This window comes from Hyla sarda, chromosome 11 (genome assembly GCF_029499605.1).
Source record: "Hyla sarda isolate aHylSar1 chromosome 11, aHylSar1.hap1, whole genome shotgun sequence".
Classification (NCBI taxonomy): domain Eukaryota; kingdom Metazoa; phylum Chordata; class Amphibia; order Anura; family Hylidae; genus Hyla; species Hyla sarda.
In genome coordinates, this window is record NC_079199.1 from 18,570,857 (window position 1) to 18,587,579 (window position 16,723).

A 16,723-nucleotide genomic window follows, 5' to 3' on the forward strand; every position below is an offset into this window, starting at 1 on the left:
CGCCCCTGTAGAGACTCCGGCGGCCTGGGTGGGCGGAGCTAATGCGCCCGCTCCCGGCCCCGAGTACACATGAGAAGACATATGTGCCCGGGGGGAACTGAGCGGGCGAGGGCACCGCCGGTAGCCGCCGAAACGAAACTAAGACGAGCGCAATGCGCTCGTAGAGAAAGTGCCATGCCGTGGCTGCAGAAGGCGTTATAACTGTGCCCCATAAACACACTGACTGCTCAGGAAGACTGCTCCCCATAAGATAATAAAGGTGCTCCCCCTGGAGAGAAGAGGGAAAAACCCTATGGCCAGCTCCATCCTCACACTGCTCAATTATGAGCAAGTGGTCCCAAAACTGGGGTACTCCAGATTTTGCAAGTCCGTGACCTAAGGGAAGGAAAAAATACTCACCTTAGTCTGAAGAACTTTCCTCTAGAAGTCTTCACAATGTAGTCTTCAGTCAGCATTGTCACCTGCAGCAAACCAAGCTCATAGCGAGGTGAACAGGGAGGTAGGGGGACCCGAACCCATGAAGTACAACCCCAAGCGCTGACCGTTGGCGAGAGGGGGTTAACAGTACATCCAAGATGCCTGCCACCTCTCGCAATGGGGAAACAGTGAACCGCAGTTCCTGAGTCCCCACCTGAAAATTGAAAGAAAAAGGAATAAAAGAACTAACACCTTCCATAAACCTAAGAAAATAAAAGACCTGGTCTGAGGAGAATCCCAGACCAGTGTCTATCCTCCTTAGACACTAAGCAAAAACTGATTACCTCAGGTGCCTGTGGGCGGGTATACCCTGCTGGGAGGAGCCGACTTTTCTGGTTGCCATAGTGTCGAGCCTCCTTGAGACAGCAGCATAAACCCATGGTCTGTGTCCCCTAATGGTGCCGATAGAGAAATAAATTCTCACTAATTTTAAAGATCATGAATCTAATCCGTTGTTCTTCCTTTCTGTCACCTGACCTTTCTTTGATTGCAGAGTCCCACAAGGTGTTGTTCCAGTGGGGAGATCCTGGCATTCACTAACACAAGCTACCCAAACCACCCTGTTTCTGTTTGGTGGATTTACCACAGACAAACAACCTCTGAGTAAGTCTTCAGTGTGAATAAGGTTTACATCACCTAATAGTAAAATTTGAAAGTTTATTAATAGAAATCTTAGGACATAAAGGGAACCTGTTACCTTGTTTTGAGGCATTAAAAGGGGTTATGCAGGAAAAGCTTTTATATATAATATATCACACAAGAAAAACGTCCGGCACTCGGGAAGATGCAGGTAAAACTTGTCAATGGCTTTATTCACACGCTTAAGGCAGGACACAATCTGACGCGTTTCGCACGCTCAGGTGCTTAGTCGTAGACTAAGCGTGCGAAACATGTCAGATTGTGTCCTGCCTTAAGCGTGTGAATAAAGCCATTGACAAGTTTTACCTGCATCTTCCCGAGTGCCGGACGTTTTTCTTGTGTGATTTCTACTAAGCCGGGAGCGGTACCGGTGTCCGTAGCACGAGATTGTGCAGCACACGCGGGAGTGGTGAGCAGCCTTACCTCGTCTGCATATATATCTCTATCTATCTCATATCTATCTATCAACTGGCTCCAGAAAGTTAAACAGATTTGTAAATTACTTATTTCAAAAAAATCTTAATCCTTTCAGTACTTACGAGCTGCCGAAGTTGAGTTGTTCTTTCCTGTCTAAGTGCTCTCTGCTGACACCTATCTCAGGAACTGTCGGGATTAGAAGCAAATCCCCATAGCAAACCTCTTCTACTCTGTGCATTTCCCGAGACAAGCAGAGATGTCAGCAGAGAGCAATGTTGCCAAACAGTAAAGAACAACTCAACTTTAGCAGCTGATAATTATTGGAAGGATTATTTGATTTTTTTTTTTTTTTTTTAAGTTATTTACAAATCTTTATGGAGCCAGTTGATTATAAAAAAATAAAAATAAAAATTTTCCCCTGAAATACCCATTTAAACCACCAACATGTCTTTATACAGCGTTCACATTTTACTTTCACAGTGTCAACAAGTATTCTCAGCCTGTGGATGTCCAGCAGTTGCAAAACTACAATTCCCATCAAGACTGTCAGTGTATGATGAGAGTTATAGTTTCCAAACTGCTGGAGAGTCACAGGCTTGAAAAAGTAAGAGCATATTTGTCACATAGTAGGTGTAACTCTTCCACTGGGCATAGTGGCTCTACACGAACTATCGCCACCAGTAAAGATTGTTATCTAGGTAGCTGTAAATCTGTCATCATGTAATGTCTGGACCTGAATTTATTAAATGTGACTTGGTTATCTATGTTCAGGTGATACTTGGATTTACAGTATTGAAACCAACGAGTGGATTCCCTTTAAGAGCTGCCATGCTGAAAAACCCAGGTAAGCAGCTTAATGCAGCTTGTGCGATGCTTTTTGAGTTCTTGCAATACAAGTGAATGTGACAAGTAATATGCACAGTTCTAATATTGCAAGAGTGTTACTGCTTATGACAGTGTTTCCCAACCAGGGTGCCTCCAGCTGTTGTAAAACTACAACTCCCAGCATGCCCGGACAGCCTTTGGCTGTCCGGGCATGCTGGGAGTTTTAGTTTTACAACAGCTGGAGGCACCCTGGTTGGGAAACACTGGGTTATGAGAATACTATCACACCACCTGGTCACTTCTTAAAGGAGAACTCCGGTATGGGTGGGAAAAAACAACTTATCCCCTATCCTAAGCATAGGGGATAAGTGTTAGATCGCGGGGGGTCCGACAACTGGGGCCCCCCGCGATCTCCTGTACGGGGACCCGGCTCGCTCCTGCTCAATGCAGGAGCCGAGCGTTTTCGACCACAGCCGAAGCTGCGGCCGACACGCCCCCTCCATTCACTTCTATGGCAAGGCCGGAGATTGCGATCTAACACTTATACCCTATGCTTAGGATAGCAGATAAGTTGTTTTTTTCCCACCCATACCGGAGTTCTCCTTTAAGGCTGTAAGAATGTTGTATATTCAATGCCTATTGTATAGGGCTTTACTGTAAGCAGCCTTCAGAAGTTGTCAGGATAAAGGGGTTTATACATCACTGTGTATGTTCACACATGGTGGTAATGGGGCATAACTATAACTGCACTGCAAAAGCACATATAAATACATAGGGGGAGATTTATCAAAACCTGTGGAGAGGCAAAGTTGACCAGTTGTCCATAGCAACTAATCAGATTGCTAATTTCATTTTTCACAGGCCTTGTTAAAGGGGTACTCAAGTTAAAAACTTTTTTTTTAATCAACTGGTGCCAGAAAGTTAAACAGATCTGTAAATTACTTCTATTAAAAAATCTTAAACCTTCCAGTACTTATTAGCTGCTGAATACTACAGAAGAAATTATTTTCTTTTTGGAACACTGAGCTCTCTGCTGACATCACGAGCACAGTGCTCTCTGCTGACATCTCTGTCCATTTTAAGAACTGTCCAGAGTAGGAGAGAAAACCCCTAGCACACACATGCTGCTCTGGTCAGTTCCTAAAATTGACAGAGATGTCATCAGAGAGCACTGTGCTCGTGATTCAGCATAGAGCTCTGTGTTCCAAAAAGAAAAGAATTTCCTCTGTAGTATTCAGCAGCTACGAAGTACAGGAAGGATGAAGATTTTTCAATAGAAGTAATTTACAAATCTGTTTAACTTTCTGGCACCAGTTGATATATATATATATTTCCACCGGAGAACCCCTTTAACAAGGCCTGTGAAAAATGAAAGAAGCGATCTGATTGGTTGCTATGGGTAACTGGTTAACTTTTCCTCTCCATAGGTTTTGATAAATCTCCCCCATACAGTTTTGCAATGGTTTTCCTGCAGTTGCTTTGCAGACATGGTGTGTGAGTTCATGTCCTCCATGATAATGTATTGTGTTCTACATGCAGGTTGTGGCATACAGCATGTGCCAGTAAAGAGGGGGAAATCTTTGTCTTCGGAGGATGTGCCAACAATCTTCTAGCCCATGACAAAGCGGTAACTGTAACTTTGCATTTATTTACCTCAGGGGTGAAGGGTACAACAGCTTCTAATTTCTTGACATTCATCAATTTGGTTCTTTAACAATGTGGTTTTTGAGTGTGATTTATTTTAAAGACAAAAGATCATGCAAAAGCTGCGGCCTTCTTTTGTAAAGCTGTACTGAGCATGCTCAGTACAAAAAACGGATGTTAAAAAACCTGACAATAACTGATGAAATCGGATGGTTTTTTTTTTTTTTTTTTGAACATCCGGTTCCCATAGACTTCAATGTTAAATTTTAACATCGGTTTTTGCACCATTTTTTTTTTTTTTTTTTTTTTTGCCGGACCAAAAATTTCTGCACGCGCAGTCTTTTGTGCCGGCAAAAATAACTGACATTAGTAAAAACGGACATGCCTGATGCAAAAGAATATTCAAAAAAATCCCATTGACATGAATGGGATTTTTTGACAGCCGTTTTCAGGACTTTTTGTTGGGAGTAATTTTCAGGATGATACCTGTAGTGTGAAAGGGGCCTTAATTGTTTAGATATATAATGTGTATAGTGTCAAGTAAATGGGGAGGGCATGGCAGCGTTTGTTTTAGCCTTGGTGGTGGTGGTGATTATTATTATTTCTCTTTCTTAACAGGTGGAAAATTTGAAAATTATATAAATTTTTTTTTCTTTAATACATCCAAATAAAAAGTAATAAAATATCTTTGGAGGACATTCAAACGATATTTGTTATTTTACAGTTTTCCACTGTAACAGGGGCATCCACAAGAGACACTAGGGAAGAACTGCCCTCTATGGTGACATTAGTCAGTCTGAGTTGATCTGGTTTTATGGCCACTGTGTAGGCGAGAATAGAATAGAGAAGTGTATAAACTACTTTTATATTCTCAGGCACCAGCTGTGTAATTACCAGACATCTAATCCGCTACTATAGAATAGTAATGTAGTGGTGCCTAAAGATAGTTGCTTCACATGCTGATTCTTTAGACCATTTACCTATATTAGGCACTATAGCAGTTATATTTTTTATTGTTTTAATAACTTTCTGGGTTCCTAGCTCTTCTGGTCTTTTTTTTCCCACAGGCTCATAGTAATGCAGTTCTCGTGTTCCCTGTACAGCCAAGGTCTCTACTAAAGTAAGTTAATTCACAACTAGGGAAGGAGAAAATTGAAATAAATGGGACATGATATAACCTTTGTGTACATAAAGTTAATCAACATTGGCTGAATTCATTGCCAATCTAACTTGGAAGATGTTGTGATGTCAACATGACGGAATTTATGTCATGCAGCATTTTATTTTCCTGCAACCACTCCGTTGTTGTGTATATAATGTAGATAATAACTATGTATTTCTCGGTTGCCTTATTGGGGAACACAGAGACCCATGGGTCTTATGCTGCTGACACTAGGCAAAAAAAAAAAAAATCCTCTCCTCCCACCAGGATATACCCGTCCACAGGCACAGAGCTAATAAGTATGATTCTCTCCTGCCAAGTGGGAGGCCCGGGTTCGACAGCACCGCTCTTCGCCTATTCTTCCTATCCCTTCCTTCATCATCCCACCTCTGGCGGAGTGCTGCTGGATTGGCTTAGTTGCGGCTGTTGCTGTCCCGGCATTCACGTTGCCTTTTTTGGCACTGCTGGGGTGGTTTCTGCCTTATCCCCATTTTTTCTCAGTGGGGTGTTGGCAGTCCTGGTGTGGTTTTTACTCTGGTTACCCTGACCCTCATGTGGCACTTTCCTTCAGGGTAACTTGCTTAGACTACATCCGGGCAGTCCTTGTGCGGTTCTGCTCGTTGTTATCTTTCAGTCTCCTCCCCCTTTTCCTTTTGTGGGAGGGTGTTTTTGGTTTGCGGTCTCCTTGCTTGGAGTGTCTCAAGACCTTCCTCTTCGTGGTTCTTCTGTGTGGGCTGCTCTTGGCTCCCTAAGGTTTGGCATCAGTCTTGATGTGGCATGTCCTTCCTCTTTAGGGGTGTGTGGCAGTTGTTCCGTGCCTGGACGACAGTCTTAGTGGGCGACCTCCTGCGCCCAGATCATGTCTTCAGTTCATGCGCCTTTCTGCTTCGGCTGGACTCACACCGCAGCTAAGTCCCTTCTGTCTCCCTCTCTGTGCCTTGCCTTCTGGGCTGTCTCTCCTTGGAGTCATCCAGTTCATTCTGACCGCTTGGACCCAATGCTTGTTCAGCCTTGTCTGGCCTCTCGTCCCTTGTATCTGAGGGAGCTTGTGCTGCGCAGTGATCTCTGTGCTAGCGGTGCCTGCTGCTCCCTCATAGGGTATGCCACTTTTTTCGTGGTGATCCCGGACTGGTTCAGGACCCTCTCCCTTGATCTGTTTGTGCAGGACTTCTTTGCGTTGTGTTATCTTCCAGGTGGTTGTTCGTCTCCGGGGTGGTTTCCCTATGCTTTTTTCTGGCCTAGGGGCTCTTCACCTGGGATGTTTCACTCAGGCTTGGGTTTGCTTGGCTGCCTTTGGTGTGGGACCCAGCGGTCCCTCAACTTATTCCCGGATCTGGGAACCTCCTGGTTCTCCTGATGGCTTCTCCAGGGTTTCCGGACAGTTCTAGTCTCCTCACAGGCCTGTTTATATCCCATAGTCTCCCTCCGGGGCTGTACGGACCTTGTGGCTGAGGGCCCTTCTGTCCTCCTGGTTACATCTGTCTGGCAATTTCGCACCTAGATAGGCGTTGTCCTCCCTTCGCCCTCAGTTTTCCTCACCCTTCCAGGCGATACCGTGTGCTCCTTGAGTTTTCTCTTACACCTGGTCGCATGGCCTTGGACTGTGGTTTGGTGTCCTGGCCTCTCGGTCCGAGTGGTCGGCAATGTGCCCCATGCTCTAGTCGTCCTTTGGACTCTGCGTTCGGGTTTGGAAGTGGATCTTGTTTGTCTCTCTTCTCCTTTTCCAACGGCTTCTAGTTCCACCTTCTGAGTTGTTGCCTTCTTATCTCTCTCTTTCCTCAGCCTCGGTCCTGTGGTTGCAGCTGGCCTCCTGGCGGGATTCTCCCTTCGGGCCTGTCCGACACGCTTCTCTTCTGGCAGCTGGAGGTTCTTTTCCATGTTAATTTGCTTCGTGGAACCCCTGAATTGGAGTTCTTTTTGCCCTCTCTCCCACGTTTGGGCCCGACATGGTGGTCCTGCGCCTTATGTCTTTTCTTTGGAAGTAGTGTTCGCTTTCCGGCCAGTGGGCTGTCTGGCCGGCAGGCCTCCGAGGCGACTGTTTCTTGTCGCATTTGGTTAGAGGTTGACCTCTGTCCTTGCTTGGTTCCTTCCTTTGTCGGGTCCTAGCTCTTCCCTCCCCCTCATGCTTTGTAGGGGCTTCCAGGTGGTTGGTTTCCAGCTTTCTCTGGGCCTCTTACACGTTCCTATGGGTATAGTTTAGTCTCTGGCCTGCTCTTTCCTTCTCTGGCGGTTGTTTTTCCCACCCCAGGCAACCGAGAAAAGGAGATATTTTTTTTTGTACTCACCGTAAAATCTTTCTCGTAGCCTTCATTGGGGAACACAGCACCCCCCCATTTCTGGTTACTGGTCAGGTTGTTTGTTGCTGTTGTTACTTTTGATGTCCTTCGGACATATCCCTTTTGTTGTTTGGCTTCTCCTACTGCTTTGTGACACAACTGATTAGCTCTGTGCCTGTGGGCGGGTATATCCCGCTGGAAGGAGCAGACTTTTTTTTTTGCCTAGTGTCAACCTCTTAGAGGACAGCAGCATAATACCCATGGTCTCTGTGTCCCCCAATGAAGGCTATGAGAGAGATTTTACAGTGAGTACAAAAATCTCCTTATTTGTACTATACATTGGTTAAAAAAAAGTGTATTTTGTTTGTCCCTACAGCTATTGTCTGTGTGTCTGACAAGACCAAATACAGGAAATGAGGGGGGGGGGGGGGGGGGGGGGACAAGCGGGGCACTGCACACTGGGGACAAGCGGGGCTCTGCACACTAAAGCTCTGTGACGCCCCCAGCTCACACAACAGGCTGACTACCCAGGAACCTGTACAGAGCCCTGCTTGTCCCACCTTCACTTCCTGTATTCGGTCCCGGCTTAGACACACAGGCAATAGCTGCAGGGACAGCATTTTTCACCTAAAAATATACACATCAATGTATAATACAAATATACATATTATCTACATTATATCGAGAGATGAGCGAACTTACAGAAAATTTGATTCGTCACGAACTTCTCGGCTCGGCAGTTGATGACTTTCCCTGCATAAATTAGTTCAGCCTTCAGGTGCTCCGGTGGGCTGGAAAAGGTGGATACAGTCCTAGGAAAGAGTCTCCTAGGACTGTATCCACCTTTTCCAGCCCACCGGAGCACCTGAAAGCTGAACTCAATTATGCAGGAAAAGTCATCAACTGCCGAGCCGAGAAGTTCGTGACGAATCGAATTTACTGTAAGTTCGCTCATCTCTAATTATATCAAACATTTGTTTACAACAGGTACACTTTAAATCAGCAATTGTATACATAGAAACAATATTACAGATTTAACCCAGTAATCTTACATATTTACTTTCCTTCGCCAGACTTTCTCTAGAGACCGTGATTTCCCTGAAAGAGATTCTCTCCGACTCCCTGGATTGTCTCCCTAAGCACTTGCTCCACTACGTGCATCAGAGGTTTGCAAGTGTTACCAACACACGTGGGTCATGAAGAGTGAACACTGCCAGTTGTATATAAGCCACATTGTTTCTTGTTTTAGTTTTTTTTTTTTTCCTGTTAGTGAATTGAGATTTTATTTAGTGTAAATATATTTAATAAATGTTGAGAATTCAAGCTGTTCTTGTTCGTTATATGGAGCCAGGACTCCTGTTCTAGGCTCTGTAGCCTTATTGGGGAATATTCACTCCTGGATTCTGTTGTCATGGACAATTTCTTTCACCTTTAATTTAATTTCACCAAAATAAAAAGCCGCCAAGCTAAAATACATTCTTTTATTTCTTACTAAATTTTTTTTTTTAGAAGTAGCTTCCCCTTCCCTGGTTTCCAAAATAAAATCACAGAAATATTAAATACGATAATTACATTTCTTATAATACTTTTCTAACAAATCATCTGCTCACAAACTGATGTATCATTGGAAGTGAAAGCACTGAGCATCCATAGGTGACAGCTGATAATTATACAACCGTGGGTACCAAATGAGTTACTTGCAACTTACATACTTTATAGTGACACTCCAACCATAAATTTTATTTCGTGAGAGGCAATATCAGGGTGAGGCTAAGCAGTCCCCATACTTTCCCTCTTACCGCACAGCTTCATTCCTCTGATAACCAGGTTCCAGCCCACTGCATTGTGAGTAGCAGTTTCACACATGGGTTTGTATGTGAAGCGGAAGGCCCTTTTATGACTTCACCTTCACTAAGAACCTGGTAATTAGAGAAACAAAGCTAAGTAGTAAGAGCAAAAGTAGGGGACTGCTTAGCCTCACCCTGATAAAGCCCCTTAAATTAAATTTTATGGTTGAAGTTTAAATTCATGGTTGAAGTGTTACTTTAAAAAGAGTTATCAAACCTGCAAAAGTTGATGGGCTATTCTCCGGATAACCAAGAATATACAATACATCTTCCAGCACCTCCACAGATTAGCCGTTTGAAGAGACTGTGGTGCTAAAAGGAGCATGGCAGCCCCGTTTTTTGTTTAATGGTGCTAGTCTTTGCATCACCCTACTAGTAGCATTTTCCACGCTGCAGTACCTTGCATTGCTGCTATTAACAGAATAACACAAGGATGAGTTAAAATACACACTGAAGGGGCCACAGTGCCTTCAAATAGCAGCAGGGTGGGTCAGGAATCTGACTATTAATACCCAATCCAGATTATACAGGCTGGATAAACCCTTAAAGGGGTACTCCGGCGCTTAGACATCTTATCCCCTATCCAAAGAATAGGGGATAAGATGCCTGATCGCGGGGGTCCCGCCGCTGGAGACCCCCATGATCTTGCACGCCGCAACCTGTTTAAAATCAGTCCCCGGAGCGTGTTTGCTGCGGGTCTGATTACCGTTGATCACGGGGCCGGAGCAATGCAAGCTTATGGGAGGGAGCATGTCGTCACACGGGGCGGAGCCTTGACGTCACAACGCTCCGGCCCCGTGATCAGTAATCGCACCCGGAGCGAACACGCTCAGGGGACTGATTTTAAACTGGGTGCGGTGTGCAAGATCACGGGGGTCCCCAGCGGTGGGACCCCCGCGATCAGGCATCTTATCCCCTATACTTTGGATAGGGGATAAGATGTCTAAGCGCTGGAGTACCCCTTTAAGCCTATGGTCTCCAACCGTTGGCTCTCCAGCAAAACTACAACTCCCAGCATGCATGCTGGGAGTTGTACTTTTACTATAGTTAGAGCACCACAGGTAGAAGACCACTGCCTTTTGAGGTTTGTAGCATAACTATATCTTGATATAGTGTCGGCTTGGTGGTGGGGGGTGGTTTACAATCCTGACAATCCCCCCCCCACATCTTGCTCAAGAACTGTTCATGGTGGCAGCACTTTGGCACAGTATATAAAAGCATCAATGCTATTAAAAACATGTTACAAGCAGTTTTTAAACTACAGTCCTTTAAGAATGTTGAGCGTCTTCTAGTAAATGCAGCTGAACCAGACATCTCTGCAGTTTATTACTTTAGTCTGGATAAACTATTTCTTAATCCTCAGAGACTTAATACTGTCATCCTGGACTTTTCTAGGCACCTGACATTAGTTTATGCAGACTAAAGTAATCAAAGTCAGGTTTTGCTGCATTTACTGTAAGTTTGCTTAACACTAGTCTAACTACTGTGTCCAGAACAAGCCACCTGTGCAAGATTTACAATTAAATTTCATATTTTTTTATTTTTTTTTACAATTTACAGCATCATGACATTGTGGCCCTACTGTGGTACACAGACCTGCCAATCAGTTTTGTAAAAACATTTCCACCCTACCCAAAATATCTAGGTGCAAATTTTTTATAGCTCCATATTTACATATGAAATTCATCTAGGATGAGGTTATTTCTTCTTTGCACTTAGCAAATTCGGTGCAGACACTTTCACTTTTCCTGGCATGTTTCTTGATAGGTCTGTGTCCTGTTAAAAATGTTAAGGACAAGAGAGAATTAAAGGCTGGCTTTGGTAATTCCAAAAATCTTAGAAGACCCAAGAAAGTAAGAACTTAAGTCCCATTCATACGGCAGAACGTCTGCCTGAAAAATTTCCAGGCTGACATTCCGCAGATGCTAGGACAATAAGCTAGTGTTAGGACCGCTCGCAAATGCTCAGTCTCCATTTTGCCACAATACAGCGCTCACCTGAGTGCAGGCTCTCACGTCACTTGGATGGGAGAGTCAGTAACATTGAATATTATTATAATGGCTAATAGAGTTGAGCGAAGTTACAGTAAATTTGATTTGTCACAAACTTTTCGACTCGGCAGTTGATGACTTATCCTGCATAAATTAGTTCAGCTGTCCGGTGCTCCTGTGGGCTGGAAAAGGTGGATACAGTCCTAGAAAAGAGTCTCCTAGGACTGTATCCACCTTTTCCAGCCCACCGGAGCACCTGAAGGCTGAACTAATTTATGCAGGAAAAGTCAACTGCCGAGCCGAGAAGTTCGTGACAAATCGAATTTACTGTAAGTTCGCTCATCTCTAATGGCTAAGCATTGCGCTGCATCAAGAGGAGGCAGGGAAGCTCGGCAAGCTGGCTCCCCGACTCCATTGCGCACAGAAGAGCTGCATTAATAAAGCGAATGAGGGACATAAATTTAACCACTGGACCAATTTCTGTAAGTCCTATTTATTTCAGTGGAGCTTAGCTCCAATCCCAGAGTGCTATTTTTGTAAGAATTTTTCTAATCCTGGACAACCCCTTTAATACTTGTCAGTTTTTGCTTCTTAGCAGTGAAGGTGTAATTGCTGAAACTGGCAAGTACAAAACTGAGATTAAAGGCCATATTCACATGACAGAGTTTCTGAGCAAAATTTGGCGGAAAAATTCCTCTCTGAAATTCCATTGCAGCAGAATCCCATTGCTTTCAATTGGATTCTGCTGCACCGCGCACACGGCAGAATTTCTGGCGCAGATGTTTCAACCATGGACATTTCTTTTCTGGTGCTCATTCTTTCGACAGAATCCGTTCAGAAATGCATTGTTGTCCATGGAGATGATGCATTTCTGAGCAGTCCTAGCACCAGCAGAACATGCAAATTTGCACACTGTCCGTCCGTGTTTTCCGGTCTGACATTCAGCTAATTTTCCTGCATGTAAACATAGCCTAAAACTTGGGCTAGACCATCTGAAAATACACCAGATTTATCATAGTGGCTCAGACTAATTGACAAATTTGGCGAATCTGTTTTAACAATTATGCCAATTTTGCTCCGTTATGTGGATCCAAATCCCCCATATAATTCAACATCTACCTCCGGCTTTATTTGTATAATTCTAGTTACAGGTGTGTTATGTGTAGGCATTGATGTATCTGGGGCTACTTAGTGGCGAGACAACGCTCAGCATGCCATTGGCTAGTAGGAAATGTAGTTTTGTAACAGGTTGAAGAGCACCGTTATAGGTCATACCTTCACACTTCGCAGCAAGTCCTTCTCTCTGCTGGACGCTTCCTTGGAATGCATGAAACTGTTCAGGGCTGTTTTAGCAGCTGTGGGGGGGGGAAAAAAATTGATAAATAAGAACACCAAGACTTTGGCACCATGTGCACGGTACAGCAGAATCTTACTGAAAATAATGGGACACTGCTGCAGCGGTATTTCCGAGCAGAATTTTTATGCTGGATTCCAGTCCAAAATTCGGAATGGGAACAATAAAATATGTTATTGTTCCCATTCACCAATTATGTAACACCACTGTCCCTGCTACGGGAGATAACAGATAAGTGGTAACAAGGAAGCACAGCATTGCTCCCATCCCAGGTACTGGAGCCAGCAATGTCACACGAGAACATTGTTTCCCAATCAGTGTGCCTCCAGCTGTTGCAAAACAACAACTCCCAGCATGCCTGGAGGCACCCTAGGAAACACTGCACTAGAACAATAGGAAGAAGAAAAAAAAAAAGCATCATTCTGTGTGTCCCAGGCTCCCACTTACACTATTAGAGCCAGAAATGTGACATAAACCAGGAAAATTTTAACTTGGAGCTTTCGGCTATCCAAGGCTCGTGTCTTAGTTACTGTAACTGGTTCTATACATGGGGCTGAAGCTACCTGTCAAGTATAGAACAATAGGACTGCTCCAATCATAAATACATGTGACACAGCCATTCTATGCAACTGTATTGCAATTCAGAGCTGGCTGAGCGTTCCTGCACATGAGCAAACAATGCACGCTCCCGAAACCCGGCCAGCCACACAGCAATATGCTCAGACCACAGAAGGACCATGGTAATGGCTGTATACCGTGGAAAGCTGACATAATTACCATAAGGGAGACTATAAGGGTCTATTCACACGGCAGAATTTCCACTTGTGGAATTCCGCCTCAAATTAAAGCCCATAGACTTCTATGGGATTCCGCACTCCCATTCACACTTATTCAGAAGTGTGAATGGGAGTGTGGAATCCCATAGAAGTCTATAGGATTTAATTTGATGCGAAATTCTGCAAGCGGAAATTCAGAAGTGTGAATGGGAGTGCGGAATCCCATAGAAGTCTATGGGCTTTCATTTGAGGCGGAATTCCGCAAGCGGAAATTCTGCCGTTTGAATAGACTGTAAGGAGAACGCTTTAAAAAAAAAAAAAGATATATATATATATTTTTTATAACATTGCATCAGAGAAAGTGTAAGATGTAATTGCTGATATGTCAATACCCCTTTAAGGAATTGCTCAATATGTAGATGGCCAGTATACAGGTACAAGTCACCAGAGGATCAGAACTAGAGATGAGCGAACTTACAGTAAATTTGATTTGTCACAAACTTCTCGGCTCGGCAGTTGATGACTTTTCCTGCATAAATTAGTCCAGCTTTCAGGTGCTCCGGTGGGCTGGAAAAGGTGGATACAGTCCTAGGAGACTCTTTCCTAGGAATGTATCCACCTTTTCCAGCCCACGGGAGCACCTGAAAGCTGAACTAATTTATGCAGGAAAAGTCATCAACTGCCGAGCTGAAAAGTTTGTGACGAATCGAATTTACTGTAAGTTTGCTCATCTCTAATCAGAACTTTTTACTAAATACTGTGAAAATGTAACCATTTCCCTTCTGGATCCATTTTTAAAGAAAATTAGATTTATTTATTATTATTATTATAATTTATTTATTTATTATTATTTTTTTTTACCTTTTCCTTTCTTTTGGGTCCCTGGAGTTAATTTTACCTTGTACCTAAAAATAGTTAAACACAAGATACCTGTAAGACATATTAGATTGTAAACGGGAAAAATAGGGTCAGTGTAAAGCTAACTGTGGAATCCACAACAAATCTATTATATTTGCTCACTACTTACACAATGTCCCCTGACCTGTCTAAATAAATACAAATATTTCTTATGAAACAACAATTCTCAAGTACCTACCTACACTACGTTGCTATAGTCCTCGGTTGTTCCTCTATATGACTAAATTGACCACTGGGAGTCTCCATTTGCCTTATCATCTGGGTCTGTCAAAACATTACAACCAGTGCTGATCATGTCAGACTGTGTAAAAATCAAAAATGGCCAAATACATTGGCCCTGATTTACTATTGAAAACTTGACCCATTTTTGGGGTTGTGCGCCAGTTTCTTGGAAAAAAAATTAAATAAAAAAAAACAACTCTCCACTTTACATAGAAAATCTGAATAAGGGGCGGAGCTGCTGGGGAAAAGGGTGTGTGTCCCCAACATTAAAAAAAAAAAAAAAAATCCCTATTTACTAAAGTTTCCCCAGAAAATGTGGTGGATTGGAGCTGAGGAAAACCCACAGATCAAAGCATGTGTAAATAAAAAATAAATTATAAAAAACCAAAACGTAGGGAAAAGTGCAAAATGCAGGGAAACCTTAGTAAATACTGTGGAAAAATATCTATTGGGGAAAAAAAAAAAAAAAAAAACACAAAAGAGAACTACAGTCAATACAGTTTCCGTATACGTTTTCAATGAGAAAACCGTATGGAACCGTATTGAAAACCGTATGCCAAAAGATGCATCTGGTTGCATCCGTTTTGTGTCTTGTACGGTTTTGTCTTTTTTTTTTTTCTGTACCCAAAACCGTAGACTACCACGTTTTTTTTGGTCCGGGTGAAAAACCATATTAAACCGTACACATTACTTTTTTTCTTTTTAACATGGGAATCAATGGGAACCGTACAGAACCGTATGAGCATACGGTTCCATCCAGTTTGCACCATACGGTTTTTGACTTTGCAGTTTTTTTTTCTTGAAATTTCAATCAATCAAACAAGTGAAACTTTATTCATAATGGAGAGAAAAGTTAACTTATACGTTTTTTCTTAAACGGATGCAAACGGACAACTTTTCAAACCATATACGGTTTTTAACTGTATATGGGTTAAAATTTGTACACGTTTTGATACAGTTTAGACAGGTTTTGAGGAATCCGTTTTTCCGCAAAAATCTGATACGGGAACTGTATCGCACAAACGTGGTGTGAACACACCCTAAATCAGGGCCATTGTTTTGACACTGTGTAAACACACACCTTATTGACAAATAAATGGGGAGGCCCAGTTGTGAAATTATTTATATGTCCAACAGTAACGGCACAATGCAGAGTGCCAAGTGAAGATGCTAGAGAGCAGAAACATCTACTTAAAGGATAAATCCGGAATGTAACAACTTATCCCCTATACTAAGGATAGGGGATAAATGTTAGATCGTGGGGGGTCGGACTGCTGTGGTCGAAAATGCTTGTTTCATGCAGGGAGCCCCGACTCCCTGCATGAAACAAGCATTTTCGACCACAGCACGGAGCTGCGTCCAACATGCCCCCTCCATGCAGTTCTATGGCAGAGCCCGAGATTGCCGAAAGCTCCCAAAGAGTTGCATGGAAGGGCTGTGTCCCATTCACTTTAACAGAGCTGAGCTCCAATACCAGAACAAGGAGTGGTCCTGTTTTTAAGGAGCAGTTTTTGTAATTCTGGACAGTTGTCCTTTAAAGCAGGACCTTCACATGCAGCCAGACCACCACGGTCAGACATTAAGAAGTCTGGGAAAACTCTTAAAGGGGTACTCCGCACCCCTAGATATCTTATCCCCTATCCAAAGGATAGGGGATAAAATGTCAGATCGCGGGGGTCCCGCCGCTGGGACCCCCGGGATCTCGGCTGCAGCACCCACCTGTACGGCTTCCACCTCACACCAGCAACGCTAGAGGCTTCGGATCCCGACCGCAATGGCGAAAGAGCGTGATGTCACGACTCCGTCCCGTGTGATGTCACGCCCCGCCCCCTCAATGCAAGTCTATGGGAGGGGGCATGACAGACCTCCCATAGACTTGCATTGAGGGGGCGGGGCGTGACGTCACACGGGGCGAAGTCGTGACATCACACTCTTCCGCCATTGTGGTCGGGATCCGAAGCCTCCAGTGTTGCCGGTGTGAGGTGGAAGCCGTACAGGTGGGTGCTGTAGCAGAGATCCTGGGGGTCCCCAGCAGCGGGACCCCCGCGATCTGACATCTTATCCCTATCCTTTGGATAAGGGATAAGATGTCTAGGGGTTCGGAGTACCCTTTTAAGGCAAGGCCCCACATTACATTTTGTTTATGATCTTTGCCCTCACTTATACTCAGTTGGT

General features: G+C 43.8%; 2 protein-coding genes across 2 annotated transcripts in view; one reads left to right on the plus strand and one right to left on the minus strand.

Annotated features, from left to right (window-relative positions):
* Window positions 1-9,888, plus strand: part of KLHDC2 (kelch domain containing 2) — a 29,919-nt gene extending 20,031 nt beyond the window's left edge. The window contains exons 9-13 of the mRNA XM_056544983.1: window positions 971-1,080; window positions 2,305-2,377; window positions 3,898-3,985; window positions 5,070-5,122; window positions 8,514-9,888. Coding sequence (XP_056400958.1) covers window positions 971-1,080; window positions 2,305-2,377; window positions 3,898-3,985; window positions 5,070-5,122; window positions 8,514-8,640 — 451 coding nt within the window. The 3' untranslated portion in view covers window positions 8,641-9,888. The remainder of the gene's footprint in view (window positions 1-970; window positions 1,081-2,304; window positions 2,378-3,897; window positions 3,986-5,069; window positions 5,123-8,513) is intronic.
* Window positions 9,889-10,812: 924 nt separating this feature from the next.
* The window catches only part of NEMF (nuclear export mediator factor), a 41,086-nt gene continuing 35,175 nt past the window's right edge, over window positions 10,813-16,723 (minus strand). The window contains exons 31-33 of the mRNA XM_056544984.1: window positions 14,270-14,313; window positions 12,554-12,633; window positions 10,813-11,063 (exon numbers count right to left, since the gene is read on the minus strand). Of these exons, the coding sequence (XP_056400959.1) occupies window positions 10,986-11,063; window positions 12,554-12,633; window positions 14,270-14,313 (202 nt within the window). The 3' untranslated portion in view covers window positions 10,813-10,985. The remainder of the gene's footprint in view (window positions 11,064-12,553; window positions 12,634-14,269; window positions 14,314-16,723) is intronic.